This window comes from Ipomoea triloba, chromosome 7 (assembly GCF_003576645.1).
Source record: "Ipomoea triloba cultivar NCNSP0323 chromosome 7, ASM357664v1".
NCBI lineage: Eukaryota > Viridiplantae > Streptophyta > Magnoliopsida > Solanales > Convolvulaceae > Ipomoea > Ipomoea triloba.
The window spans coordinates 3,957,420-3,980,645 of NC_044922.1; the positions used below are offsets into that span (position 1 = coordinate 3,957,420).

The 23,226-nt window shown below is 34.2% G+C and overlaps 2 protein-coding genes and 1 pseudogene across 2 annotated transcripts; 1 reads left to right on the top strand and 2 right to left on the bottom strand.

The window, feature by feature from the left end:
• The first annotated feature begins 489 nt into the window (after nt 1-489).
• Nucleotides 490-3,306, top strand: LOC116025455 (annotated as a pseudogene).
• Nucleotides 3,307-7,157: 3,851 nt separating this feature from the next.
• On the bottom strand, nt 7,158-10,664 carry LOC116024881 (glutamate decarboxylase-like). Its single transcript, XM_031265900.1, has 6 exons — nt 10,516-10,664; nt 10,151-10,355; nt 9,170-9,370; nt 8,792-9,006; nt 8,393-8,699; nt 7,158-7,846 (listed from the first exon to the last, which is right to left on the bottom strand). Exons 1-6 carry the CDS (start codon nt 10,599-10,601, stop codon nt 7,397-7,399), a joined length of 1,464 nt encoding a protein of 487 aa, XP_031121760.1. The 5' UTR covers nt 10,602-10,664; the 3' UTR covers nt 7,158-7,396.
• Nucleotides 10,665-13,903: 3,239 nt separating this feature from the next.
• LOC116024571 (protein FAM32A-like) lies at nt 13,904-17,335 on the bottom strand. Its single transcript, XM_031265487.1, has 3 exons — nt 17,153-17,335; nt 15,441-15,593; nt 13,904-14,421 (listed from the first exon to the last, which is right to left on the bottom strand). Exons 2-3 carry the CDS (start codon nt 15,589-15,591, stop codon nt 14,165-14,167), a joined length of 408 nt encoding a protein of 135 aa, XP_031121347.1. The 5' UTR covers nt 15,592-15,593; nt 17,153-17,335; the 3' UTR covers nt 13,904-14,164.
• Between the last annotated feature and the right edge of the window lie 5,891 nt (nt 17,336-23,226).

A 23,226-nucleotide genomic window follows, 5' to 3' on the forward strand; every position in this document is an offset into this window, starting at 1 on the left:
AATTATTCAACTTTCGGTCGTTTAATTATGACAGTATTTTTATTTTGACCCTAAATTTTAATTCATTATACTTCTAGTCTTGTATTTTTAAAAAACATTTCTCTTTTAACCCAACAACTTATTTATAATATACTCAAATTCGGGAAAATCACTACATGTCATCCGAGTACAAGGTACTGCAATAAAATTACTAATTCTAAGGCTCGAACCCACTCCCATCATCCATGTGCAAGTGTTAATCAGGACACCAGATGCCATTAGACAACAAGGTCTTTGGATGGGACATATTAAATGATTACAATAAAATATAAAATTAAATGGTTTTGGTGGTTGTTGGCCAAACCATGATAGGTTGGTAAGTGTATATATATATTGCTAGCTCACAATGCAAAATGTCATCACCCCCTCTTCTGCTTTCAAACACCATTTTTGGTCAAAATAAGAAAACAGATTATATTATTCTTCATTTCCTATCCCTAAGGATATAATATGGGAGCCATCGAATTCGAGGAGGTAAGACAACATGCAACTGTGATAAGATAACATTATATTAATTTGTGGGGATTAATTATGTCTAAAGTAGTGGGCAGATTTTTTCTTCCCACTAACATTTGACTCTGTGTACTACATCCTCCAAAATACTCTTGTTAGAGTTGAGGTGTGAGAACCCTTGGAGTTGGTCGGGAATTCAACGTTTTGGAGAATGATAGTATTAATCTTTTCCACCTTTGTAATCTTTTCAAATGAAATTGTCGTTTTCATCATTATTTTTTATTCGTGTGAGTAGGATTCTATATTTTGGCCCTGTTTGGTAAATAATCAGCCTATCAGCCAATTTTGGCTTATTTGACCGTTGTTTGGTTAATAAGCTTTTTGTAACTCTAAAATGCTAAAATTCAAAAGGCTACTCAAAGCAACATTTTCACTTAGCTTTTTGATAAAAGAAATTATACCAAACAGCTATCAACTAACAACTAATCTATCAAACAACTTTCTACAATCATGTTGTTAAGAAGTCATACTTTCTAACTCAAACTGCAACACAATCAACTAAAGCCATCTACCAAACAGGACTTTTATTCTCTTTCACAGGTTAGGGTTCATCATTCTCCCCCCCTTAATTTGGTTCTTTTTCCTGTTTTGAAGCCAACGGCTGCAACTATCGCCGCACCATCGGAAGCGTTGCTTCCATTAATCGATCATGAAAATGGGAACTTCATCAACATGAAAATGAAAAAGGCTCTGCCGCCGCCGGCGAGGAAGAATATGCAGATCACGGTGGCGGAGCCGCGGTCCAAGGGTGACGAGGCTGACCTGAAATCCACGCTGGACAAGTATCTTGACACCATTTCTCAACGCGTCAATTACCACATTGGTAACATATATATACACACATCTTTTGAAAAATTAAATACTATCATGTATATGGAGCTTATATCAGATATAAATATACTTATTCCTTGAACGAATAATGATATTACAATTACGGTACAATAATATCACAAGAAAGATTTAAGTAACATTTTAATGTCATTTTTGGATTCGGGCAGGCTACCCGGTGAACATAGTGTATGAGCACTATGCAACTTTGGCACCATTGATGCGTTACCACTTGAACAACTGCGGTGACCCATTCATGGAGAACACTGTTGATTTCCATTCCAAAGATTTTGAAGTTGGGGTTTTGGATTGGTTTGCTCAGCTCTGGGAGATTGAAAAGGATGAGTATTGGGGTTACATTACAAATGGGGGCACAGAAGGCAATCTTCATGGAATTTTGCTGGGGTTAGTGTTATATTGGTTTCTTTTTCTATCCCAATTAAAAGATTAAATTGAGATCAAGTTTTATATAACAGGAGAGAGGTACTTCCGGATGGAATACTGTATGCATCAAGAGAGTCACACTATTCAGTGTTCAAGGCTGCGAGGATGTATAGAATGGAATCTGAAGGCATTAACACAATGGTCAATGGAGAAATGGACTTGGTGATTTAAGATCAAAGCTGCTACTTAACAAGGGAAAACCAGCCATCATCAATGTCTCCATTGGTACTTATGTTTTTCTTGTTTCTCTAATGTTAAAAGATAAAGAATTTAGCAAGGCAACCCCAGCCAATAAAGAATTTAGCAAGGCAACCCCAGCCAAGTTTAACTCCCATCAAACCACACCTAAATATTATCCTTCTTAGGTTTAGTCACTCAACTAGGCTGGTTTATTCCTTTGTACTGTGAACATATATGGTTGTAGTAGGTGTTAAGGGCTAGTCAAGCGGTAGGGTTTTTGCTTAGCGCCTAAACGGCTAACTAAAAAATAGTACACAAGTATGACGTGATGTTATATATATATATAGTCTACTGGGCCGAGTTAATTGGGTAGAATTAGTCGAGTTAACTCGGAGGAATTCTGTGAGTGGACCGAGTTGACGGCCACCTAGGAGCACCTAGTGTCTAGAGAGTGGCTTTAATTTGTGAATTTTTGCAACAGTGACTTTGAGGGTAACCAGTGAGTTTTATCTAGTACACACCCTCCAATAATATATGCTAACCAGTTTCCCTCATGTATATGCAAATGTTACGTTGCATGCAGGAACAACCTTCAAAGGAGGGATGGATAACATAGATGTGATCATAAAAACACTGGAAGAATGTGGGTATTCGCAGGATGAATTCTACATCCACTGCGACGCAGCGCTGTCGGGTCTCATCGTTCCATTCCTCAAAAACGCGCCCAAAATCAGTTTCAGGAAGCCAATCGGAAGCGTCACAATCTCCGGCCACAAGTTCCTAGGATGTCCCATGCCATGCGGCATCCAAATGACCAGAAAGTCCCTCATCCACAACATCTCCCGAAACGTCGAGTACATCGCCTCCGTCGACGCCACCATCTCCGGCAGCCGCAACGGCCTCACCCCCATCTTCCTCTGGTACAGCCTGAGCACCAAGGGCCGCGCGGGGCTCCAAAAAGACGCCGAGCGGTGCGTGGAAACCGCCACGCGCCTCCGCGCCCGCCTCCGCGGCGCCGGCATCGCCGCCATGCTCAACGAAAACAGCATCACCGTCGTCTTCGAGCGGCCGCACGACCGCGATTTCGTCCGCCGCTGGCAGCTCTCGTGCGTGAGGGAGATGGCGCACGTGATCGTCATGCCCGGCGTCACGGCGGAGACGCTCGACGCCTTCTTCGACGATCTGATAAGGGCTTCACCGCCTCGCCAGGCCGCCACGCCCTGCCTTGCAGATGATGTGGGCCCACATAATTGCTGCTGTCACCTTCACAAACTTTCCTTTTCTTACCCCTTTTGTTGTTGAGCTATAATAGTGATATGATGCCATTATTGGACCAATAAATAGCTTTTAATTCAATGGTTCGTCGCATAAAAGTTGTATTTCAGCACATGTCAAGTTTGGTGGAGTCGAAGCTTTGAATTGTAGTCATGTACTGTGAGAGAATTTATATATATATATAGTACTATAGTAGGTGTGTATTAATAATAATATAATAATATAATGGAATAAATGTCTAAGCTAAGGTTCATCTATCTCAACTAAGTGTTTCTAATCAACTTAAATTTCAAGAGGTAAATTATCTCCAACCAACCGGCAATTTCAAGTGATCTATAGCTACCCATGAGTTCATATCCAATCAACACATGAATTAACCTATGCATGCACATGGATCTATAGCTACCCATGAGTCCTGACATATTAAAGACTGTGTAAAATATGAATTGACATTGATACTCTACCCCATACAGTATTGGATACTTGTACTGCAACTATCCCTGCAAGTGTAAGAATAAAGAATTGCGAAAAGGCCATCTAGGTGAGTATTATTAGTAATACTATTATTAATTACTTGACCTGCAATGGAATTGATGTAACGATTCAAGGTGCTGCTATATGTTGGTGCATATGGAAAGCATAAGCGACTTACAACCATTTAAATAAGCTTATAATTAATTACAAAAAATTAATCGTAATGCTTTTAGAAAAGATAAATATAATTTATTTTAGAAGGAAACTGATTATTCATTTTTGTAATGCAAATGTTCTATTTATTTTGCTTTATATTTTATATTTTTCACATGATTATAATTAAATTTTAAAAAAAACATGCTGATAATTACTTTTCAAAAATTATTCATAACTTAGTACCTTCTTTTAGGTAGGTAACATCTTTTTGTACACCCATGCAAAGGAATGTTCAATCTCAATTACAATACCAATGTATTCAACTATACTGTTGAGTGATATTACAAATAGTATGTATCGATGGGTAACATCAATTTTTTTATTTTTTTTGCAAATATTACTAAAAAAATTATTGTTTTAGTAAATTTTTTTTTTTTTTTAGTAAAGGGAGTTTATTAAAATGTATAGGCACATCAAATGTTGTGACAGGAAATTAATTACATACACGGTCAAATATTGTTGTCTATACAACCCTCCCAACATGATTCGCCCGATAGAAATCAAATATGTACAGTAATATATTTAAAATTATGTAAGTCTTTTTTTTTAGTTCCACGAGTTCTACTGACTCGTAGAAATCAAATATGTACAGTAATATATTTAAAATTATGTAAGCCACCCCTGAAGCACAAAAAGTGAACAGATGCCTCCATTGAGGCTCAAACCCACTCCCTTCCACATGGGAGTGTACACCAGGTGCTACTTGACCACAAGGCCTTTGGCAAAATTATGTAAGTCTTAGTATATATATTTTAATTATGTTTCAAACCGATATAAAACAGCTCATATATACTTACTCATTTTAAAACCAGCTGATCAATATATAAACTACAATAAAAGTTCAAGTAGGGCAATGGAATTAGATACTGAAATATGTTCACAAGGAATGTTCATTCCAAGGAATTTATCCTTGCGATTATATTTGTAGATATTGAAATATGTTCACGAGCAATGTTCACGTTGTATATTCAATACTTTTTGTTGTTGGTCTTGCAATATCCTACGACGATTATGATGTTATATTTGTAGTTTATTGTCACAATACACAATCGTTTTGTACATTATTACAAAAAAATAAGATTACAAATTAAAATGTAATTTTTAGACCGTGCATCGCACAGGGACAATGCTAGTTTATATATATAGTACTATAGTAGGTGTGTATTAATAATAATATAATGAAATAAATGTATAAGCTAAGGTTTGTTTCTCATTATATTTGTGGACTGGCAAGGAATTAATATTTTTTTTCTGATATGATATTACTGATTTTTTTTTAATAATAAATCAATTTAAGACAATATAAATAGGCAGTTATCAATGACCCCCTAGGTTGTTTCTTATAATTCTTCATTGATTTCCACTCCAAGCTAAGGCCACAATTATTAATTGTTATATCCACATGTTTCACTTGTGCGAAGAATTATATATTTATATATAATTAAGGTTCTCTTGTTAATTGTTATATAACACATTTTCGTACAAGAAAAGTATTTGAGCTACTTTGAGTATTTTTATTATTTAATAGTAGCAAATTGTACCATTAACAAGAAATAAACATGACCATTATTATCAAGCAAGCACCAGACATTGGATAGAGGTTATATCCACATGTTTAATTTGTGCAGACAATCAATGCCATGCATGGTACTGTCCCTGTCTGCCTCATGGGAAAGATCTTAATAAAACATATCTCCACGTTTCTTTTAATATTTATTTTAATTAATTTGATTTTATATTGTAAAAATTAATAAAATTAAATATAATAATTAGTACAGTGTATTAGTGTTAGACAGTTAGACTAAATGTTATATATTGTTGTCTACGTGATTGCAATATAAGTGTGGTTATTGTGCCATAATTAGTTAATGTGATTTACGTGTGACAAGTGCCACATCAACATTTAATATTTTAATGTAAAAAAATTAAATTAAAAATTATTGAATGATAAATGTATAAAGAATTGAAAGAGTCCTTTTTACTTAAGGAAAAATTCGAAGTTTTTCCTTCTAAAAAAAAAAGAAAAAAAAAAGTCAAGGACATCAAAGGAAACTCTTGGCGAAACCATCCTGGTGACCTTAGCTCACAAAAGGACCATAAAAAAATAAATTAGATTAGGTTTTGTTGTTCATAGCTGACAAACTAAATTAAAAAGGTCAATAGACAGATCTCACAAGCAATTTAACTTGAAACCAATTAGCTTGTCGCTGTGAATGAAGCAAACTGTCTGATAAAGTTGGCTAGAGTTGTCTCGAATTACAAAAGTCTTTATATACATTTGTTCTAATGAATTATTCCTCTTTAAATAGTAGATGCAATATGATCAAAACAACATATCCTATAAGAATGTCCACACATTCTAGACATCAAGTAATAGCAATTCCCTTATAGAGTTCACATTAATACTTAACACATCATAACTCCCGACTTACTTGAGCTATTCGAGCTAATTTGTTCTTCATTTAATTGCTTTTTAACTTTATTTACAAGTTTTGATCAATCTTATTATCTAACAATGTATGCTAAGACTACCAATGATACAAACACTAGCAAGTTGTATATGCCCAACAAGAATAACACTATTATTGTCACCCTAAAATTGATAATTAAATGGATCAAACATAAATCTTATACTAAAAAATCACAAATTCAATTTTTTTTATTCTTGTCAATACCCTCTCAATCGAGTTATAAACAATTTATCCTCATAGGATGCGTTTAATTCAAGTAAACTAAATTCCTCAACATTTTTTCCTGAACACGCGCGCGATACTAATGGTTATAATCAAGGCAGCGTACATCTTCTTCAATTATTGTCCAACCAACTTCATGGTATCGGAATTTAAATTTCTTAATAGAAGATTTCTATGTTTTTTTTAAAAAAAAAAAATTCATCTACTTGGATTTTAATCAATTTGATTATTATATTTTAAAAATTAATTTTTTATAAAAGAATTTTTAATTTTCTCTCTCCATTACCTCTCTCTTCCACATCACTCATCTCCTCAAAAACTAGTCCAAAATTTAATAATGTGGATAGCCTAAGCATTGTCTTTTAAAAAATGTCAAATCATATTTTTTGCCCATGAAAATGTATTGACTATTCAATCTTTTTCATTTGTCAAGAAGGGATGCTACACCATAAAAAATGTACTTAAAAAAAAAAAAAAAACAGTTTCCTTTAGACATTGAGGAACAAATAAAGAATTAAAATAGGTCTTAGAAATTAAACCAAATTGACCTTTGCAATATCCAACATATACCTCACTCATCAAGTGCAAAATTAGTATACCAAAACTAATTTTCACGACACAATGCAAAACATAGCATACACAAAACAATTTCTTGGCCTAATTAACAACATAATTGTCCTTAGGAAGAATCTATTTAAGATAAATGAGACTGTTAATCAAAGATTCCGAGTTAATTAGCAGATGGCGGCAGCGGCAGCTTTCCTCTCCATCACAAACTTCTTCCAAACCTCAGTCGTTTTCCTCTGCACTTCAAGACTACTCGTCTTGGCGGGGGCGTTTGGGTTCACGCGCGGTGGAAGAGTGTCGAGCTCGTGCAGGACCTTGACGATGTCGAGGACTAGGCGCTCCGCGAGAGTGCGGGAGAAGTCTTCCCTGATGACCACGCGCAGCACCGTGACGTGCTGCGCGTCGGCCGGCATGGTGTACGCCGGCACGATCCAACCGAACCTGCGCAGCATCTCCGACACCTCGAACTCGTTGTGTCTCTTGTTTTCCTTGAGGGAGAACGCCACCAATGGCACTCCCTCGTCCTTCGACACGATGTTGAATCGCCCCGTCTTCTCCAGCCCTTCCCTCAGTACGATTGCGTTTTCTCGACAGTTCTCCATGACGTTTCTGTAACCCTGTTTGTTGGATAACTAACTTGTTAAGATTTAAGATTGCACCGAAATCGAGTTAAGTGTTATAGTAAACATGACAAATAATGGACAATCTAAACCAAGTTAGTCGGATTATTATTAGATTAATAATCACACGATTTTAAATAGATATGTCAATATGGGTTGACATGACTAGGCAGACCTCTAAGCCTGTTCTTTGATGGGCTGCCAATGGCCCGCTCACTTAGGTAGGCCTACTCTTTGGTAGCCCCTAAAATCGAAATTCAGCCCTACCTGGCTACCTATATAGGAGATGCGGTGAGTTGACTAGGCGTGTAAAGTTTATTTTGATGGCTCTAGTTCTAAGTTAACTTCTAGTAAGAGCAGTTTATTTCTTTCTTGGTATGAGCTGGTTTGCAATAAGCAATTAGGCTAATATACTAGTTGATGGTTTTTTATCAAATAAGATCACTAGAATATTTACTCAGAGTAATGAGTTTAATGACTACAGATTTTTTTTAATCATTTAGAAAAAAAAAATATATGATAGATAAAATGAATAAGGGTTACCTCGAAACCTAAGCGGATGAGTTGGTAATATTGAGCAATGACTTGACTTGAGCCTTTGGAGAAATTGAGGGTGAAAGTGGGTTGATCAGCTCCGAGGTAGTTAATGTGAAATATGAGTTCCTCAGGCAAGTCTTGTTTGCTCCTCCAAATCACCCATCCAATGCCAGCATACACAAGTCCATATTTATGCCCACTCACATTTATACTCTTCACCAATGGCAGCCTAAAGTCCCACTCCAGCTCTGGGTATAGAAATGGTGCTATGAACCCTCCACTTGCTGCATCCACATGAATAGGCGTGTCCCATCTGCCAGAATTTCTCCCGTCAGTAAACGTGACTTAAATCTTTTACACGAGGGTACAATTACATGTTTTGGTACATTGATACATATTATTTACCCGGTTTCGTTGTTCTTCTTAACAAGAAGATCGTTGAGGAGCTTGACATCTTCGAATTCGCCATTCAAGGTTGAACCCAAAATTGCTGCCACACAAATGGTGTTTTCGTCCACCATTTCCACGGCCTTAACCGGGTCCATTACATAGTACCCTTCTCTCAATTTCACCTCTTTCAACTCCACCTCGAAGTAGTTTGCAAATTTCTCCCAACACACCTTCAATTCGGATGGACCACAAAAGAAATTTATACAAATATTTCATACCACTCAAAGCCAATAATTAAAAGTGAAAGTGTTACCTGTTAGATATCAATAATCTAACCATACAGAAAAAATTCGAGAATTTACATATATATATATATATATATATATATATTACCTGGACGTTGGCACCGGTGACAATATTGGGCTTATCGCATGGCTTTCCTTGGGCCCTTCGTTTGTTTTGCCACTGTCTCTTGAAGGCAAGGCCTGCGAGCATTATGGCCTCAGACGACCCAACTGTCCCTACTCCAACGGCCGTCTCACTCTCTCCCAAAGGAGCGTTGAACAGACGCGCTATCATGTTCACGCATCGATTCTGCAGTTTATTTTTATTTTTATTATTTTACATTTCGTAAATTTTCAGAGCAAAAGTTTCAATCATAAAGGGGAAAAAAACATTCCGTAATAATAATAATTAAAAAAAAAAGTAGCTTTTAAAAAAAAAATTTTAAAGTTACTAGAAATAATAAACATTTTTTTAAAGGTAGTGTATTATAAACCAAGCATATTAATGTATATTTTATTTAGGACATAAAGATACATAATAAATTTTATGAAAAAAAAATTGTGGGGACAATAAATACATCTAAACATAATTAAACTGTTTATCAAAACCTCACAATAGTCAGTAGTGTCACAAAACAATGGTCACTAGTCAGCCCAAAGTTTTTATGGCTATACATACGCGTTTTCGACCCGCCACACCTTTTGACCAAATGTATTCCAAAGTTATTTTTATTAAAACCCAACTAAATAAATTATATTGTCAAGTGTGAATCACTTATAAATGTTCAATTTTAATATATTGAAAATTCATTTTTAGTTACTATACTTAAAAATAAATTTTCAATATGCAAAAAGGAGCATTCAATGTATTAAAAATAAATTTTTAATTTTTAAGAGTGAATTTATGATATTATAATTGTATACATTTCTATTTCGTAAGTCATTTTATTCTCCGGAATAAACGTACCCTATTTGTGTATAGAAAGAATTGTTATTTCAAACGGGTGAGGTATTAAGTGATTCTGAGTTTTTGTTTATGATATGATGGTAAATATTGAATATAAAGTAGGAGGGGGGAAAATGGAGGTGCCTGAAGCTCAGTGGTGACGGGATACTCATCCATGTCGACGTAGTTCTTGTTAATGGCTTCCATCATCAGCTTATCGCACTCCGCCTCCATCCACGTCGTCACGAACGACGCCAGGTTCAGCCTCGGATTCCCGTCCAGCATCAGCTCGTCGTTGATTATCTGGTACGCCGCCTCCTTCGGGATCGAGTTCTCCGGCATTGTAAACCTTAAAAAAACATTAACAAACAACTTCAGATCATACTGGCCAAGGACCTTGTGGTCTGACACCCCCTCATATGCATGGGAGGTTATAAGATGGGTTCGAGTTTTAGTGGAGGCGATATTGAGTCTTTGTGTACAGATAGTGCATTGTAATAGAGTCTTACCGCGGGAGGGAGGACCTGACGTAGCGTGAGGCGAAAGTGGAGTGGACGGAAACATCGGACTGAGAAGCGGTTTTGGAGAGCACCATGGCTGAATATTATAATGTCTATGTAGATCAGAGAAGAATTGAAGGTTTAATTTTGGTGGGGAAGGCAATGGCGATGATGAAGGTATTTATAGCGTGATGCATGGGAGGCATAATTGGCTTGTTTGGAAAGAAAAGAACGTTCAATATAACGCCGTTGAATTGACGCTTATAAACTATGATATGATGATGAAGACTTTCTTATTTTGAATAAATGTATGGACAATAATGAATTTTGAAGTCATGTGTGAAATGGTACGCTGCACCTTTCCTAATTTAAACAAATTAAATGGACGCTCAGCTCTTTCTCCAATATTGCAAAAATGTTGTTGTCTCCAAAGATTATGAATTTAATACTTCTTCTCTTATTCAATGCAAATAATAGTCACAGATTCCCGGCCTCTTCACTTTGAAATGCTAAAAAAAAATTGTGTTCTTACTAAGAAGGAGATGAATTGTTCTGTATACTATGATTCATTGCTTTTGTTGATGCGGTGACATAATATGTCTGACAAACACAAAACATTATGTGAGTTTATGCGTGGTTTAGTTATTGAGTAGTAAATTATGAGCAAAAAATATTATATTTGAAGACAAAATCATAACATCTAACGTTTTTTATTAGCTAAGTGATTAGATGATAATTTATAATTTTTAAAGTTTTATGAACTTTTGTACCCTAATCAGACAAGATTAGTGCATACTATCCATAATGAGTTATCTTCACAAGAGAGTGAAACTTCTACATTGCGATTGTCAAGACTTGATGTTACGTTTTTATTCCTAATATATTACCCAAAAATTAATTGACAAACTCGTGCGAACTAATTTCTAGAGTTCTGTTTTAACGGTTCGGTAGATGAGAACATTGGATGGGAACTTTACCAGGTCTAGTCTATAATTGAATGAAGACCAGAGATTGACTTGTCTGTTTTTAATTTTCTTTTTCTCCACTGAACATTTGAAAAAGAAAAAAAGAAATAAATAATTAGAGATCGATTTATAATTACTTTTCTTTGCGATCTTTCCATAATGACGCGTACAATAATTTTTGCCAACTAGTTATGCATATGTGCGCCACAAATTTATTTTAATAAAGTAGATTTCAAAAAAATATTAAAAATAGTTGTAAATTACAATTAAAAAGTGATAAAGTATTTCAGAGATAAAGGCAACCTAAGAAAAGCAAATATATCATTTTGTAAGTTTGGATTCTCACTGTTCTGGCCTACAACAAGGTCAAATTTATTCTTCATTTTTTGTCACTGGTAGAATTTGAACCTTACACTATGCGACTGCTAGTAAAACAAAATTTATGAAACTATTATGAGTTAATTAGTCAGTTGAGTTGTGTCTGATTCCCGAGACACAAATATATTAGTGAATTACAACTATGAGAATAAAGACAACCTAAGAAAGACTAATATAACATTTTGCAAGTTTGACTTATCGTCATTCTTACTCACAACAAGGTCAGATCTATTCATCATTTTTAGTTCTTTGTAAAATTCAAACACTACCACTGATAATACAGCAAACTTTATTAAATAATTTTAGATTGATTGATCAGTTGAGTTGTGTCTTGATTCCCGAAACAGAAATATAGCATTTTGTGGCTATTCAAACGTGGAATACACACTCAGAGATTGGCGTGTTTGGGCATGCATTCATTCTTTTGATGTTAGTTGTGTTATTTTGGTTTTGGGATGTATTCCATTTGCTGCGTACCCACCGAAAGATTGGGGAAAACCGCGGCAATCAATCGGATTACTAAAGTCGGTCGGTCGGTTGGTTGGTAGGTTTCAACTTTAACTTCCAAAAGAGAAAATTGAAAACTTAGGATTGAGTGAATTTGGGGTTACGAGGTTTAATAAATGATCAACCCTATAATTGAATTTGTAAGCAGCTTAATGGGATTAAATCAACGCTCATTATGTTGCATTCCCTAAGCATGAAACAACTATGTTTGAAATTTTTGTTTCTGTCGTAACTATCCAAATATATTTATTTAGTAAATTTTATTTTGTAACTTTAGTTGACAAATGACCACAAAAAAGTAAAGCGGCATAAATTATTTATAATTGATCAGTTCAAATCAACAGTCTTACCAACTTAACTGAATTTTTGTTTCTTTGCTTAAATTGGTTTTAATATAAAAAATACTTTTATTTCCTCTTCAATAAGGACAAAACCAGTAAAAAATAACATTACAATAATTTACTTTCAATAAACAAGAATTAGAAAAGATCCACATGTTCTGAGAAAATGCAATAAGCATCCTTCCAGCATTTGTAATAACAAGGAAACTGGCGTGGACAATTCTAGTCGACTTGGTCAAGCTATTGCTTGATAATCATAAAGTTACAAGTTTAACTTCTAGTGGAAATGACTTATTGGCCTCTTTTTTTTTAATACTACTGACTCTGTTACAATGTAATATCGGTTCATAGCTACTTTCTCAATCTATTGGCCTCTTTGATTTGTGTGGCCCAGCTATAAACAACATAGACTGATTATTGTAATCCTTTACTGAGATCACAAAGTGAGATTTACTCAGTACACAAGCTTAATAGTGGTTTCATGTTTCCACTTTCCATAGTTAAACTAAAAAAACAGAAATTGGCATAATCTTAATGGCATGTTTGGTTCATGGAATTAGTTAGGAATGGAATAGCATTCCATGGAATGACCTTATTCCATTGTTTGTTTTGTTCATTTTATCATGGGAATGACATTCCAAGGAATAAGCTATTACCTTTGCAAAGGGAATAACCATTCCTTGGGGGGCTTTGGTATTAGCTATTCCCATGCTCTTGGGAATAGCTTTTACATGATAAATACCAAAAATACCCTTTGTACATTATTTAATATTTATATTTAATAAATATAATGTATTATATAAATGTATATATTTAATTAATTATAATTTGTACCTATCAAAATATATATAAACACACAAAATAATAATAATAATAATAATTATTATTATTGTTATTATTATTATTATTATTATTATGCATACATCCACACATGTGTATTTGTTTATATATGAGTTGTCCTTAATTATTATTATTATAATTTTTATAAGGGTATTTATGTCTTTAAAACCTATTTCATTTCCATTCCTTTAACCAACCAAATACTAGAATACAATTCTTAAAGTCTATTCCTTCAACGAACCAAACAATATTATATAATTCATATTCTATTCCTTACATATTCCATTCCCCGTGGAATAGCATTCCTATTCCCTCCAAAATTCATTCCGTGAACCAAACGTGTTGTAATAGTGGACAGGATTCAAATTCGTCAGTCACCGACATGCATTGACAGCATTGTACAATAAAAGTAGATAGAAACAATTTTATCTACAAAATGATCGAACCGTTAAGTACCATATGAAAGGCTGAAACCAAATCACCATAATGTCTAATTGTCTATCATCTTTGAAATGCTAGAAAGGCACAATTGGTGAATCTGAATCCAACAGAAAACAGTATTACATAATACAATAATAGAACAGAATAAGCAGGTTCATCTTCTGGAGTTTTGTTGTTTCTTGGGATTTAGCCGGGGCCGACTTTAGGAATGTCATAGTGTTCGCTCATGTTTGCCAGATATTGGTTAAAATCTTGGATTCGATCACGGTGAGATTTATTAGCAGTCTTGGCCATCTTCTGCATATCGATTCTCTCTCTTTGTTCCATGTAGCGTCTCTCTGCTGGGGTGAGATAATCACGGGCTGCATCTCCTTCGGTGACAGTTTTACTGGCATCTTTGATCTCTTCCTGGTTGGAATCAACTAGCAATTCAGCACTTTCACCTACATCGAGTGAAAATGAAAAGTAAAGAACAAGCACTATTACAGCCACATTCAAAAAGATTGATTTCAATTCAAGTTCCATTTCACATTCAATAAGATTAATATCAACTGGAGACAAGTCAGAAATATAAGGGCCGTCAAGGTACAAAGGAGAAAAACCTGATGAGAATCAGGTTCTTTTCCATCATAAAATAAGAATAGCATCTATACAAGGAGAAAAGCCTGATGAGCAAAAAGCCTTAAAGCAATCAATGCGATTGATATCATTTGAGTTATCATTTCACATTCAATAAGATTGATATCAATCGGAATTCAAGTTAGAAATAAACACAGAATAAAGTGCTTCAAGGTAAAAGGGAGAAAAACCTTATTAGAATCACATTCTTTTCCATCAGAAAATAAAGAATAGCATCTATACAAGGAGAAAAACCTGATTAGAAAAAAGCTTATTACAATAATTTTTGAAAGAGATAATACCCAAAACAGTCACTTGTTCATAATTCTCAAATTGGTCCTCAACAATTAATTCACCTAAAATGGTCACTCAACTATGCAAAATTTTACTCATTTTATTCATCTATTACTTACACCAAAAGACTAAATTGAGTACATTTTTGTATAGTCGATGGACCATTTTGGGTGATTTGATAATCAAGGACCAATTTGAGAATTATGGTATAATCAAGGGACTATTTTGGGTATTATCTCTTTTTGAAAAAGTTCCTTACAACCATGAGTTCTAGAATTGATGTAATAACTCAGAGTACAAAAGTCATGTAAACCATCAGTACCTCTAATTACCCTTTATAGTTCCAGAACACATCTCGAACAAGTAAAGCAAGAATGGTGGAGACAATATAGTTTGCTATCAACTTCATCAGTCCAACTTATGGTGAGAAAACATGATGGATATTTGTGCAGTTGTTTTCAATTTATTTAAGGGTTGAAAAGAGGAACAAAATAAATGTCTACCCAGAATGTTTAACAAGCTAAATAAGTTCTGAAAAACAGCAACCAACCTGCTGAAAGTTCATTCTCATTGCTCTGAGAGATGTTACCATAATTATTCTTTTGCTTCTTCTTCTTCTTCTTCATTCCACTGGCCTTAACATCTAGGGCCTTCCCCTTAAGTTTCAGCTTCCCACCAATAACATTTTCATATGCAGACATCTCTGACAAAAGCAAGATACCAAGAAAAACAATTGAGTTAGAAATTTAAGTGCTAGGCATTAACCAATAGCTCACCCCTGCTTAGGGAGTGAATTAATTCATCATACTATTGTAAACATGGACCTGGCTCCTAGAATTCTTCAAAGAATAGCTCTAGATCCATTCTTTTCCTTTGATTTATATAAGATCTGATGCCCCTACACTGATTCTAATTCAATATAAGATTCTCAAAATCTTAGTTTTCCAGCGAACCAAACGGACTGTAATAAACTTAAAAACCCTGTACAGAATCAAACCCCTACTGCTCATTCACTAGACCAAGATGTGAATATTCCAACCATGTATTAGTAACTACAGTTACAGGCAATACCAATACTATAAGATATTCAGCATACAACTGAAATTCAGAGAGAATATCATATTTTACAACCATTATGGATCTTAATAACTTACTGTTATATTCATATAACAACCTCAATCACAATTCAAACAATAAAATGAGTCAACCAATAACTTGAGGTTTTATCAAATTCATTTTAAGAACGATAACAAGATCCATGTACTGAAAACAAGTCAAGACTAACATATTTGAGGGAATAAGGCCAAATATTAATCAAATTTCATAAGCAAGCTTTTCCCTACCCATGCTAGGACCAACATAAAAATGACCTCTTAAGACAAATCAACATCTATCCATTCAATACACTACTCTTTCTTCCCCCTTCTTTGAAAATAATAAAAGGAATTTTCAATTAGAATTTCATTTTCCTTTTGGAAGGGCTTAAGTATTCAATAAAGCAAAGGATAGACATCATCAATAGTCAATTAGTCATACTTCTCCCTACCACAAAAATGAACATCAAACAGGCAGATTCACAAGAGAAATCATTTTAGATACAAGACTCTAATCCAAATTATGTTAACATTTTACCGAAAACACAAGCACTTGTTGAGAATATAATATATAAACATAAATGTGCAATCCAACTATCAGCTTAGACTTTTAGTTGAGATGGAGCAAATGCTTCTATTAAGTATCAGTGTCAACCCATGACAAAGGTCATGGGTTTGAATCTCCGGGTCCGAACTATAGTCCAGGTGTTGCTGAGGTGGGGCGTGTTGAGCATATAATATATATGCATAAATGTGCAATCCAACTATACTTTTAGTTGAGATGGAGCACATGCTTCAATTGCAGTTAACTTTCAATAAGTTGATGAGAGGAGCTTGTTTTCTATTAGCAATATTACTATAATCAAGGGAACTCCTTTACCGATTCTAAAGTAATAGGGAAACACTGTAAAATAAATAATGCAAAGATGCAGGAAATATTTGATTTCGACATAAACTGAACTTCTGTTTTTTTTTTTGTTATACAGAAGCAAACCCTAACTTTCCAATTAGATAAATACACACAAAATTATTCAATAAAGTTATCATAAATCCAAAACAGCCACCAATATATTCAAAAAATTGCAATAAAAACATTCGCTAGTAATCAATTTGAATCCCAACAAGGCCATAAAAAGCCACGTAAGAGATACGGAGAAGATTAACTTACCCGTTACTCAGCTCCAGAACCTTGCAAGTAGAAGGTGGAGGTGGCCAAATGGATCGACGGAGAGCGGAACGGCGGCGGAATGGAGAGTGAGCGACAGCGACAGCAAGACGGAGAGAGCCAAGCGAGAAACAGTCTGGAGAGAAACTGAGACAGAACGAGGAAGGGGGAAATTAGAGGGCGTCTCTTTTTGGGGGGATAAAATTAGAGGGCGTTTTGGTCGTAGGAAATTCGAACTTTTCTTGAGAAATGAGTTAATACTCAATATAGTTCTAGACTATAATGACTTTACTCAATTTAATTTTAAGTAATTTTTTATTTTTTTTAGTTCTCAACTTTAATGTTTATATTCACAATTTTGTTATATAGATTCAAAATTGTGTTATACACATAGTTAAGAAATTGTGAACTTAAAGTTCTGAAATTGTAGAGTTCTGAAATTGTGAGTATAGAGTTATGAAATTATGAATAGAGTTCCGTAATTGTGAATATAGAATTTAAAAATTATGAAAATAGAGTTCTAAAATTATAAATATAGACCTAGATTTGCCTTCAATATAGACCTAACTAAGTCTATGACATAACAACTGACACAGTACTATTTAGACCATGGTCCAAACAATAATTTGCCCAAATAAGGTCTTGCCTTCTAGACTTGCTGTTTGGGCTAATTAATCCATTTAGGCCTATGCTTAATGGGCCCAGGGGTATCCCAACACAACAACTATTGGTTTTCTAATTGCTTTTGGACATTCATATCTACTCTAGGGGTGTAATCAAGTCCAATCCTTATACTATGAATCATGATTCACAGTGTATTATGAACCCTAGTGTATATGTATATGTCTTACGTTGTGAGTTTGTATGTCTTGTGTAATGAAATTCTGTACCTTAATGTGAATTCTGTACTAAAAAAAATTAATAAATTTTGTGTCAATGTATACAAATTATGTACCAAAATCAGATTTGAAAAATAAGTAATTAAATATATAACATGAGTATGAATTTTGTACCTCGTCGTTTTGATTCAGGGTCCACAATGTTAGGTGACCTGGTCCATGATATAAATTGCCCAAGTATTAAGATGCTCAAATTCGATCTGATTTTTTACTGGAATCACTATCTCAACTCAGCTCAACAGTAGCTAGTAGCTGAATCCAATTTGAATATTCATCGAGTTCAGTCTGAATAATCCATAAATAACTTGGCTCGATCATTTACACTCATGTTAATACCTCTTGGTAGAGTATTTTTAATGATGGATACACGATACTGTATGTATGTATCCAGCAGGCTTGGTATTTTGAGGTGTGAATAATGCATATCCCTTGCCTGTTATTGGCTCTGACACATGCATTATATTTGGCTGTGAAGACATCCTGATATATATATATTTACAAGGCTGCAGTTTTGCAGGGTGAGGAAGCAGTGGAGAATCTTATATTTGTCTCCAAATTTTGCTGCAGATTGCATGTATATATATATGGTGCTTTAATTGGTTCCTTAAGGTTCTGACATGTATAGATCCCTTAACTGCAATGGGCATATTGTTGAGAGTACACTGTAAGAGTGTAAGTTATTTCCTGCCCTCCATTTGGGAGTTATCCAACATACTAAAAAGAAGCAAGAATCAATAATCTGATCTTCTCCTGAGTGTAAGCATAAGACAATAAACTAGCTCTGCACTATCTGGGGATTTTGGTTAGTGCTTCTGATTGGAAGGGGCTGGGGGAGGTTAATTTATTGGCCATTTGGTACACAAATATGCTTCATAATGTTACTGAATTTGGTTTACGGGAAGGTCTGCTACCGCTCTATTTAAAATGTGAGTGAAACACGCTTTGTGACCCTAGCTGGCAAAGGATTTCACGGAGGTAAACCAACTTAGGTTATCCACCGGGCTCAAATCAAAAAGGCCAATAGATCTGGGGAATGCTGCTTCTGCATAAAACATCATACTTAAGTCTGTCTAAGAGAGGGAGAGTGAAAGATTGTGGCTGTGGTTGGCACTGTGATAGATCAGATGAAGTAGTTTGCCATATAAAAATATTCATCAATTCATATTTGCCAGATTATACATACCAGCTTTTACAGAGTTATATATATATATATATATATATATATATATATATATATATTTGCCAGATTATACATACCAGCTTTTACAGAGGGAGAGAAAATTAAATCTTCATATTTGACAGATGATACCATTTTTGTAATGTATAGCTAACTGAGTTATAAGCTATCTTTGATTTACTGGAAAGTCTGCGCCACTACTAAAGTTGCACTTTAAGTGAACCATGTTTTGTGACTCAAACTGGCGAAAATACAGTAAGATAAATTAGGTTACCCGACTCAAACTAAGAAGCTAATAGAAAATTCACGAAAAAATCAACTCAAAATATTATGGTTACCAAACTAACTGTCTGACTAACTTGACTAGGACTCTAGGAATTGTCCCCTAAAAACTCCATATATCTTTGTCATATTAAAATTAAAAAAAAAAAAAAAAAAACTCATTTTGGGTTATTGGCTTTTGCTGCTAGGGCTTCAATAAAAAAATTATTAAAAATTGTTATGATGTCACACTATACTGTACGAAAATGCGAAGGTACGTAGAAATGGTCACATTGTACTATATTTCATTTTAATTGAAAAATAATTATATTTATAATATTTATTGTGTCTATTTTATGTTTATGACAACATGTGACATGTATCTATTTGTATTTATACACAAAGCTTCCACGGGAGAAGTTCTAAATAATGCACAAGGGAAATAGATTCATTTACAAAGTTGAAATCAGAAGTCTCAAGATTGAGCTATGAACGATTGTGATTCATTATTATAACTTTTTTATGTCTATATCAATGTATTATTAAGATTAAAATGTTATGTAAGACACATAAACTAAAAATAATACTAATTATATTCACTTTTTACGTTTTTATTAAACTTTTTATCTAATTAACTTTTAACATCTAATACAATTTAAGAATATAATAACTAACAAATATAAATTTTGTGAATGGTTTTATCAATTGTCCTCAATCCCCTGCTCCGGTAGAAGTTATAGGATGCAAAGAAGTCCTCTCCTAGCTTTAGGGTCGAGACATCAGATATTTGAAGCTAGAAACTGATTGCTAGAGCACTGTTAATGAGCTAAAGAACTCCACTTCAATTCAAACATAATTCACCTAGGCTTCATTATTCAAGCATGTACCAATCTTATGAGGGATTTTGACTTTTATCACATGCATCCATTGTCCCTCCATTCTTAGGACATTGTCCCTCCTGCTTGCATTGTACCATTTTTACCCTCTTTTTAGTAATAAGTTTTCCCTTTGTTTGCCCAAAAGAAATATAAATATAAATAATTTATCTTTTATAAGTCAAAATTATTATGTTCATAAACAAATATTAAGCATTGGATTTATTGTCCATGTTGTATTGAGATTGATCCAATAAGGTTGGTCAGCTTTGAAAGATTGTTCACGGCAAATTATTCTGTAAACTCGTGTCTAAAATACACAATTTACATACTGAATATTCACAATTTATATACTGAATATTAACAATTTCAATTGTGAACATTTAGTATGTGAATACGGATCCACGTTACAAAGTAGAACCAGGTCCATGATATAAGTATGACTATTCACCGATTCAACATCTTTGGGGTAATTCCATCACTTCAAGGCTCGCAAAATTATTCATGTTTAGTTGTTTAGAACTACTAATGACCTGTTTGGTTAACAGGAAAGTTTTTTTAGATAATTTTTTTCTAAAATTTAGTGAAAACTAGATTTTACATTATTTAATTGATAGGGATTTTTTTTTTTTGATACAATTGATAGGGAATTTACTCCAGTGAAAAATGAATTCATCTCCTTTGAAATTTTATTTTCCAAACCTTTTCCGAGAAAAGTTATAATATGAATTGCTATATTATCCTCACATGTAGCATTTGAATTTGTGTACTAATTATTCATCACAACTTATTTCTCATCAACCAAACAATATAATCAATATTTTAAATATTTTATTTTCATTGAAATTTAAATCCAATTGCTATAATCTATTACAATGTATCTATTTATATTTGCTAATAGCTATACCTACAAGATTTCCTAGCCATGTATAAATATGGCCTCTATGAACTAAGATGATGATCACATTTTCATTGTACGTAAAAATTTTTAATCACTATAAATGGTTTGAGTTTTTAACTAATACGACTTTGCATTCCCACTATCAATTTTAGTTCATATTGTAATTACATCACGATTTTTTTAGATGATGAAGAAAATCTATAACTATTACTTAAGGTGTGCATTAAATAAATCTTGTATTGTGTCATGGTTTATCTTAGAACTACCAAACTAGCATTAAGATGTATTTTAGATGGAGAAAACAGACAATTTCCCAAAGGAAATTACATAAGAACATCTCCATCAATGGTTCTTTCTTGATTTTTGGATTAGTAAAAATTAAAGAGTTGATTTTTAACTAATGTGGAATGTATTTTTCCTTGAATTTTTTCTCCTGCAATTTTTGGATTTTTATCTTTTTCACTTTTTTATATATAAAAAAATTGTTGTCGGCTTTTTTTTTTCTCTCTTTTTTATTTTGTCACCTTCTCTCTTTGCTAATTGACACTTCAAATCATAAAAAAACAACAGGTATTGAGGATGCTCTCAGAAGAATAAAGATTATTGAAACATATATAAAATTCATAAAATATGAATATGTTTCAAATTTATGGTCAACGAGGAACACTAAAAAAGGAATAATAATTTAGGTGCATAGTGGTTAGACAAGTGTTTGAAATCAATAAATGATATCAAATGTGGGCCACATTTGGCCATCTCCACCGTTCTTTCAAATTACCCCCTTTTCCCTTTGCTCCTACAAATCTCCTCACTCACCCCCCAGGGCCCCACCAAGCCCCATCCATATCAGCAAGGGCCCCACCGTGCAAAAACCTCAACAACTGCTCATGGAAACTCCCAAAAGATTTTCTTCCTGGTGGGGTCTGGTTTTTTTGGGTTTTGGTAACTGATCTGACCCCAACACCCAAAGTATATATGTGGGGTGTATGTATAGTATGTGTACAGTTGGTGTATGTACTTGTTGTTGAGTTGCCCATGTTGCCATTCTGCCAATTGCATCAGTTTATTTCATTTAGGATATGTTTGAACCAATTGTTCTCCGGATTTTCCATGCATGAGAGAAGGTGAAAATTTGAAGTCAAGAGAAAATACTTTTCGAGCAAAGGAAAAATAGTTTGGTTTTTTCTGGAGAATGATTTCTTCTTCTACTTCTTCTCTTTTTTTTTTTTCTTTTTTTTTTTGGAGAAGTTATTTTCATGACCCAATGCTTCTTCTTCCTAATTTCTTCTAAAAATGCTTCATCAGCTTTCTTCCGCCATCCTCAACTTTCTATCTTGACTGGCTTTTGACTTTATGATGAAATTGATTTTCCCTGAAAATCAGTACAAATTAGATTGGTTTCATCGGAAATCAGTAAAAACTAGATTGGTTTATGTCGAAAATCATTCTGGACGGGAACCAGCCCAATTTCTACTGGTTTCCGACAAAAACGTACCAGTCTGGTTTGTACTTGTTTCACACACATAGTTTGTTATTTGGAAGAAAAAAAATAGTTGGACAAAACATAGCTTTTGTCAAATCTTTTTTAGTTAACAACAATTAAAATTTTAAGTATACAATTCTACTTATTTTAGAGAAACTCTCCGTCACTATCCGATGGTATGTAATGGGTAAGCCTTACTTCTTTGCACTATCTGATGGTATCCGAGCGATTAACCTAAACAATTCTCCTAAGTAATCGACTTGATCAGTCCTCCAGGGTAGTCCGCTTGAGTGATATATGCACCATCCGGCAAGTAGTCCGTCGATCACCCGGGCAATTTACATCGGCCGGCTAGACTAGGTCAAGGCCCTCCGATCCAACCATCGACGGATGGTTGAGATAACTTACTGGGGGCAGAAAGGCCCTACAGTCGTGGACATGGTAGTGGTTTTCCGGTCAATCACCAACAGTCTGCTCGACT

Coding starts and splice junctions, on each gene's coding strand:
- LOC116024881 (XM_031265900.1), bottom strand. CDS start 10,601: ATGGTGCTCTCCAAAACCGCTTCTCAGTCCGATGTTTCCGTCCACTCC. Junction 8,700..8,791: donor AAGAAGAACAACGAAACCGG/GTAAATAATATG, acceptor AAATTCTGGCAG/ATGGGACACGCCTATTCATG. Junction 7,847..8,392: donor TCATCCGCTTAGGTTTCGAG/GTAACCCTTATT, acceptor TCCAACAAACAG/GGTTACAGAAACGTCATGGA.
- LOC116024571 (XM_031265487.1), bottom strand. CDS start 15,591: ATGTCTGCATATGAAAATGTTATTGGTGGGAAGCTGAAACTTAAGGGG. Junction 14,422..15,440: donor TGAGAATGAACTTTCAGCAG/GTTGGTTGCTGT, acceptor CACTCGATGTAG/GTGAAAGTGCTGAATTGCTA.